At 42.8% G+C, this 7,500-nt stretch overlaps 1 protein-coding gene across 1 annotated transcript; it reads left to right on the top strand.

Moving 5' to 3' along the window:
* Positions 1-1,303: 1,303 nt before the first annotated feature.
* Positions 1,304-7,193, top strand: LOC113811227 (uncharacterized). Its single transcript, XM_027362907.2, has 4 exons — positions 1,304-1,638; positions 2,017-2,475; positions 4,770-5,657; positions 6,258-7,193. Exons 1-3 carry the CDS (start codon positions 1,365-1,367, stop codon positions 5,636-5,638), a joined length of 1,602 nt encoding a protein of 533 aa, XP_027218708.2. The 5' UTR covers positions 1,304-1,364; the 3' UTR covers positions 5,639-5,657; positions 6,258-7,193.
* The last annotated feature ends 307 nt before the right edge of the window (positions 7,194-7,500 follow it).

The following is a 7,500-nucleotide window of genomic DNA, read 5'->3' as shown; positions in this document are numbered from 1 at the left end:
TTGAAATAATACTATAAAAGACCAGTAGAACAATCCGGTATAAAAAAACAAACGAAATAACAGGTTGGATGGAGGTCGCTGAAAATCGGACGAAAAGTTTCCCATTAGATCCACACCAACAGACGCCTACCCAGGGAAAAAGACCGAGTTGAACTTAAAATGAGTTTTTGGACTTGAGAGGCCACGCTGGGTAGCTCGATATCATAAAAAAATATATATACGTAGGAGGCAAAGAGAAAAGAAGAATAGAAGTAACACGAGGGAAGGCGGAAACAGGGAGATAGCAATTTCGAAAAAAAATAAACTTGCAATGTCTTCTGTCTTACTTCCTTTTTCTTTTTTGTTGATTCCCTTGTCGATACTGTCCAGTAGCCTTTATTAGCGCTTAGCAATAACCTTTATCTGTATGTGGGAAGGTTTGAAAGTATGACAACATGCTTGTGTTGGCATTAAGGATAACGGGCACCGAAGACTGATAATTTATGTTATACCGTGTGTGGCGTTTATGGTCGATGAAACGTCATGTTTGACGAACGAAATATTAAGCATAACGTTTCTTTTAGGTTCTCTGACACACATTTATCACAGCACGTCATTATGTAAGTTATTCGATCACATGTATGCGATAACTTTTTTCATAGTTACGAAGAATTATGAACTTGTCCAGCACTTCAAATATGTATTAAAATATCATAACTATTCCTATACTTTCACTAGATTACACTATGATAACAAATTCATCGTTCGCTAACTATCTAGCAACTTCCGCTCGTTTTCAGCACGCCGAACAAAAGTCGGAAACTTCGACCCTCGTCAGTTATCGAAAGTTGCTGGAGGTAGATGGTCATGTTCCTCTAAGGGGAAGCAAACTGTGTTGTTTTTATCACTTTTCGGTACAAAGAGTGTATCATGCTAACAGTTATATCACAGATGTTTGGTAAAAGGTGAAATGCCTAAAAGAATAAGAATGTACTGTACTTTAAAAAAATATCATTTCATTATTGTCATTCGGTTCTGCTGCATGAGGGTTTCCCAGAGTACAATCAGTTATTAAGTACAATAGATACAATTCTATCGTCAGTCTTATGTGACATTCATTCTAATCATAGCTTCTGAGTTAGCTCCTAATGCAAACAAAAGCCATTTCTTGGATATGAATTGGCCATAACCTTCCAGAAATGCGGAAACTTTCCCAAAAGTGTCCCCGTTTGCCAATAAAACTCTAGTCCTCAGTAATTACAGACATTATACACAGAGACATTACACACAAAAGCCAACCGTAATATTCATAAACATAACATTCCCTTCACCCCACTCCCCAGTGTGTCATCAAACCGTTGTATTTCAGAACATTTGCGGCTGAGATGAAGAAAATACAAGACGTTCTCGTATACAAACGGAAAGTCGAGAAGTATACGGCTGTGAAGTCATCCACCGGCGTACGGACTTCGCGGTGTATGTGTGGAGAAAAGTACAAGAGGATGGTTAAACGTTTAAGAAAGAAACGGGTTATGTTTCTAGACAAGTGGGTGGTAATGCCTGTGCTTAGTGAAGAAACAGCTGTTAATGGTTTTTGCAGCGGTGAGGATAACAGAGGCGGTGGGGATATGGCGAATGCCCTGGTTAAGGCTACCCAAGGTTAGTAGTTGAGATTTGTGTTTATAATTGGCTATTTTAGGGTTCCGAAGGATAGGAACATCGTTTTGGTTTTAGTGGTATCTATTTTTTGTAGTATCTTTAATTCAGTAACCTTTGTTATTTTTCATTTACTTTTTTCTCTCATTCCTCATCTGTCTCTGTCTATTTTTCTGTCTTTGGCTTTCAGTCTCTCTGTCTCTCTCTCTCTCTGTCTCTCTCTCTCTCTCTCTCTCTCTCTCTCTCTCTCTCTCTCTCTCTCTCTCTCTCTCTCTCTCCTTCGCTCTCACTCTTTCACCTTTCCTCCCTCCCCATCCGTCTCTCACACACACAACTCCATTATGTTTTATCACCACATTTTTCTTCTTTGTGGGCCAACAGTTGCTGATACGGTTCATCGGGCCACAAGGAAAGAACAAGAGACAGACGAACTCATCAGAGAGAAAACTCAGGCATCGAAAAAGGACAGTTCTCAACGCAGCCGCCCGGCAAAGAGAAAACAAAAGGGTAATGGAACCAGCTGTGAGAAAAACGACATAGGCCTCGAGAAGGTGACGCTTGTGGAAGTAAACAAAGAGGCGAGTAAACAGCTGCCCTCGTCTATGGCTACCTCGGCTGCTCGGGATCGGAAGAAGGGGAAACGACCATTCAAGAAGAAAGGCGAAGATGGGAAGATTCAAGAGAAGAAGGTCGAGATCACGGAAGTGGTGACGAGGAAGAGGTTCAAGAAAGGAGGAAAAGGGGAAGTGGCGCTGTCGAGGTACCTATACCAGTTGCTACAAAGTGGCTGCATTTGCCCCCAAGTGGACCTCATTGTACGGCTTATTACTGGCAGGGAAGGTGAGAGTACAGTGTTGTAGTTTACCTCTCTCTCTCTCTCTCTCTCTCTCTCTCTCTCTCTCTCTCTCTCTCTCTCTCCTGCTGCTACTGTTGTTGTTGTTGCTGCTGCTGCTGCTGCTGCTGCTCCTCCTCCTCCTCCCTCCTCCTCCTCCTCCTCCTCCTCCTCCTCCTCCTCCCTCCTCCTCCTCCTCCTCCTTCCCCCCCTTATCTTCCTCCTCCTCCCTCCTCCCCTTCCTCTCCTCCCTTCCTCTCTCCTCCTCCTCCTCCTCCTCTCCCCTCTCCTCCTCTCTTTCTTCCTCCTCTCCTCTCTCATCTTCCTCTTATCTACTCCTCTCTGCTCTTCTCTCTTTCTTCCTCCTGTTCTCTCCTCACTTCTTGTCCACTTTCCGTCTGCCCCTGCTTCTTTCTGTGCCTCATTATCTACCCCTCTTTTCGGACTCCCTCCTTTTATATTCTTATTAAAGAGTTAGCGATAAAAAGGCAACAGAAAAAAAAAACGTTTTTGTCTGAAAGTAGTCTGCCCTCAAAGAAACGCTCTGTAAATATCATCAAAGCTCCTCATATGCCTTGGAAATCATTCTCGTTGCCTTTATTGTGACGGTGAGATCTCAGACTGTGAATTTAATGCTGGAGAAGCACTTGTCACGCAATTCGTAGTATTAGCTATGCAGTTCGTAGCAGTTATGCCATTAGTAGGAGTAGCTGTGTCTCGTATGAAGCCGAACGAGATTTAGAGTCTCTTTTTTTATGGACCAAGTTTTTGAAATTGAACATCAAAGTCTTTCCAAAGCAGTATAGTCTTGAACGTTTCCGTGGAGCGTTGAAAGACGGCAGCCAGCTTGGATAACACGTACAAGTTCGCAGTCACGCCGGTCTTCAATAATTTTGAGTCGCAGCAAAGATAATTTTTGCTCTAACCCCGTTTTTCTCTGTCGCAGATATTCGAATGAAAACATAAGTAACAACGAAACAAAAGTCCATCTGTGTTTAAAAACAAGCATAAATAACAATCACTTCATTTTTAAGGCATTTCAGAACATCGTTATGAAGAGTGAAAAACTATCGTTGTTGCTTACACCACAAATTTGTTCGCAGACCGCAGCTTGTATATTGTTATTGCTCTGCGAGAAAAAAAAAAACATATTTTCCAACCGGGGACTGAGGACTTACTAGGAGTGTAAGACATGAGTGTGGTCATTTTGAAACCTTGAATGCGGGGGAGCAGATTGAACTGAGAGGTTAGTTGTTCAATCGAAGAGGTGGGTGAGTGGTTTGTTTCGGCGAGGTGTGTAGGTGGCCTGTATAAGCGAGTTTTTTTTTTGGGGGGGATTATTTAACTTTGTTCTGTATTGTGTGGGTTTGCGTGGGTGTATATGGGGCATGTGGATATGTTTGTCGCTGTACATGTAGTGGTTGATCGGCATTAATTCGGTTCGAAAATACATTTGTAGGCCTATATTCATCCCGACGTCAGCGGGGTAATTAAATATAGTAAATGTGTAATATTACTGTATTTATTGCCATATTTACCATATATTATTACAATGTATTATCAAAATGCGCTGCCCTTGGATTACACCAGGGATGTGCAGAGGGGGGGGGGGGGAGGGCTGCTGCATGAGCAACAGCTTGTCTTCCATATCTCCGTGTGTGTGTGTGTGTGTGTGTGTGTGTGTGTGTGTGTGTGTGTGTGTGTGTGTGTGTGTGTGTGTGTGTGTGTGTGTGTGTGTGTGTGTGTGTGTGTGTGTGTGTGTGTGTGTGTATGTGTGTGTGTGTGTGTGTGTGTACATTCACATTTACCCTCACACACATTCCCCAACACATACCCATCGCCCCCAACACAGGCACACTCACAGTCATGTAGTGCGTTTGTCTTTCTCTGTAATTAGTTTCAGTGACTGAGTTTAAGTTCGGAGACGGGGAAACTCTCCATCAAAGAATGATACAAAGCGCCCACAAACTGTAAGAAACCAGAGTACCAACACAAACTTTTGTCCATTATGAAAACTTTTTGGATGATTCAAGTTTTCTGTTTTCTTTCGCGTTTGTCCTAAACTTTCTGTTTCGACTCCTTGCCTTTTTCTATCTCGAATTTCTTTATTTATTTTTTGTTCCATTGTTGAGACAAAATCCTACAAGCCACAAATTCATTAAATATATCATGGGAACATAAAAAAACAGTGATTTGATTAATTATAGGAAATTACTACTGTTATTGCTATTTTCCAGTATTATTTTTATTCTTTTTTACACTTCATCAATACCTTTCCAAAGCCTTTGTTTCGCACCAACAGACGACACACTCCGCCTGGTGGTGAGTGACGAGCGGCTGTCGGTGCTCCCAGGGGCGTGGGAGAACCTGACGGAGCAGGGACACAGCCTTCCGGAGGTCGTCCAAGTCGTGACGATGCGAGCCACTGTCCCTCAGATCCGCAGTTCGTCTCTGCTCCTGCTGGAGAAGATCTTGAGGTTGGAAGCGTTGAGCGAGAAGAGGGTGTACGTGGTCGTCTCGGCCGGGTGTTACGACTGGTCGCTGTCTGCCAGGACGTGCGAGGACGAGGCGAAGGTCGTCGAGGATCTGGTGCTGTTTAAGTCCGAGCTGGAGCGTCTGGGGAGGGAGTCGTTGCCTCGTCGAGAAGTGGTCGTCGTGTTGTGTCCTCTTGTGGAAGCGGCGGTGGGGAAAGGGCGAGACGAAGGGGAAGAAGAGAAGAAAGGAGAGAAAATAAAGAATCAGAGAAAGATAAGAGAACGAAGATCAAATGACATGAAAGAAGAGGAAGGAAGATGCCCAGAAGGAGAGGAGAAAGGACGAATTGAAGATAAACGAAAACCTGGCGCAGAAGAAAGCATGAAACGGAGAAATATAAAAATGGAAAGAGAAGAGAAGGAAGCGAGAATGGAAGGAAGAACCTCATCCGCCCTAAAGAGAATCAACAGAAAACTGAGAAAGGAAAACGCAAGTCTCGAAGTCCCGATCTCGACGTCCTCCTCTCGCCCCTGGAAGCACACGATGAGGGACCTTAGACACGCCCTCTGTGGACTCGATCGACCCGAACTGCAGGAAGATAGCAGCAGGAATGTCTGTAGGATTCTGAATGGCATTTTCGACGCATTGGCGGCTTCAAGTGGAACGGTGAAGGAGGCTAGCATAGTGGAGCCTTGAAACAATATGTCGGAATGCTGTAAGATTTTATTATTTTTTAAATTTTTGTTTTAGATGTTCGTGGATATATTGTTTAGTTAACGTTTTTTTTGGTTGGATCTCCGGTTCACGATACACAAATTAATTTCTTCGTATAAGAAAGTCAACTTAGTGTTTATGTATACTTTTTTTTTTTTTTAAAGACCTGGTGCTTTTTTCCTAATTCCACTACCCATCTGTGCCACTTTCCATCATCATCTTTATTTTATTTATTTATTTAATTTCACCTCTTTGAAGTAATAAGCTTATGATTCAGATTTGTTTCAAATTATGAAACTTTTTCTTTTAATTATCTATCAATTATCAGCTTTCCTTCATTTAAACTCTTTGAAATATCCAGCTCATCCTTTAGATTGCTTCAAATTATATTCTCGCGTATTTCAAGTGGTTACCCAATCATTCAAATATCTATTAATCAAATATCTATTAATAACCATGGTAAATAATGATAATGACGATGATATATAAAAGGAGCGCATTCTAAGTGGCCAGCCAATCATTCAAATATCTAATAATAACAATGGTAAATAACGATAATAACGATAACAAATAAAAATAACCCCTTCATTTTCCCCGGCAGAGACTCGACCACAGGAAAACCTCACAGGAACCTTGGCCAAGCTTTAATGAACTGGAACGAAACCTTGGAGGCTACAGTTGAGTACAAGTGCAAGAAACATGGCAGGTGGAGGAACAGGGAGAACGCCAGGGCCAAGAACAGGGGGAAACGGGAGAACGCCAGGGCCAAGAACAGGGGGAAACGAAGAACAGGGAGACGGAAGAACGCCAGGAGCAAGAACAGGGGGAAACGGAGAACAGGGAGACGGAAGAACGCCAGGAGCAAGAACAGGGGGAAACGAAGAACGGGGAGACGGAAGAACGCCAGGAGCAAGAACAGGGCGAGAAGAATGTTCTGGGAGGGATTGCGAAGCAGTGATGGGTGGAAGCAAAGAAGGAGGAAAACAGGAGGGGATAAGTGATAGGGGAAGTGGAGAACATGAAAGTGAACATCGGGTGTAAGAATATTGATAAGAATAAAAAAGAAAAACCCTGAATAGAACATAGCTGAAGATAAGGGAGTGATGGAACTAATGATAATGAAGAAAAAGAGGAACATAATTAACAAATAGGTAGAATTGCGAAAGGGAGATGGGAAAAGGTAAGAAAGGGGAACAGACTAAGTTAAATGCCACTTTTTCGAGGTACTTGCTATAGCATTTGGCTCAACAAAAAAGGTTGATATTTTGATTCATTTATTTTTTGTAGATACTATTTTATGTACGAAATTGTTTTTTTTTTATTGTTTAGATGCTGCTTTCCTTTAAAGAATTTGCAATGTTAATGGCGTGTTGCAGAATTTATTCACGCAATCAAGTGTAATGTTTTAACTACTTTGACCATCTTTCTCGATCCTCTTCAGTGTCCTTTCGGAAAAGAAAAAGAACAAAAACATCCTTGCTTCATTTCCTATTCCGTTCTTTCCTTCTTTTCCTCCTTCATTCCCTCTTTCGATACTACCTTCTTTCCTTCCCTCTCTCTCTCTCTCTCTCTCTCTCTCTCTCTCTCTTCTCTCTCTCTCTCTCTCTCTCCTCTCTCTCTCTCTCTCTCTCTCTCTCTCTCTCTCTCTCTCCCTCCCTCTCCCTCCCTCTCCCTCCCTCTCCACTCCCTCTCTCTCTCTCTCTCTCTCTCTCTCTCTCTCTCTCTCTCTCTCTCTCTCTCTCTCTCTCTCTCTCTCTCTCTCTCTCTCTCTCTCTCTCTCTCTCTCTCTCTCTCTCCCTCCCTCCCTCCCTCTCCCTCACCCTCTCCCTCTCCCTCTCCCTCTC

Source organism: Penaeus vannamei, chromosome 24 (assembly GCF_042767895.1).
Source record: "Penaeus vannamei isolate JL-2024 chromosome 24, ASM4276789v1, whole genome shotgun sequence".
Taxonomy (NCBI): domain Eukaryota; kingdom Metazoa; phylum Arthropoda; class Malacostraca; order Decapoda; family Penaeidae; genus Penaeus; species Penaeus vannamei.
The sequence above is the reverse complement of the archived record's forward strand: the minus strand, read 5'-3'. Positions and strand labels throughout refer to the sequence as shown.

Excerpts from the sequence above, each read along its gene's own strand:
- LOC113811227 (XM_027362907.2), top strand. The coding sequence starts at position 1,365 with ATGAAGAAAATACAAGACGTTCTCGTATACAAACGGAAAGTCGAGAAG. Across the intron at positions 1,639-2,016 it reads CCTGGTTAAGGCTACCCAAG|TTGCTGATACGGTTCATCGG; the intron begins GTTAGTAGTTGA and ends GTGGGCCAACAG. Across the intron at positions 2,476-4,769 it reads GCTTATTACTGGCAGGGAAG|ACGACACACTCCGCCTGGTG; the intron begins GTGAGAGTACAG and ends TCGCACCAACAG.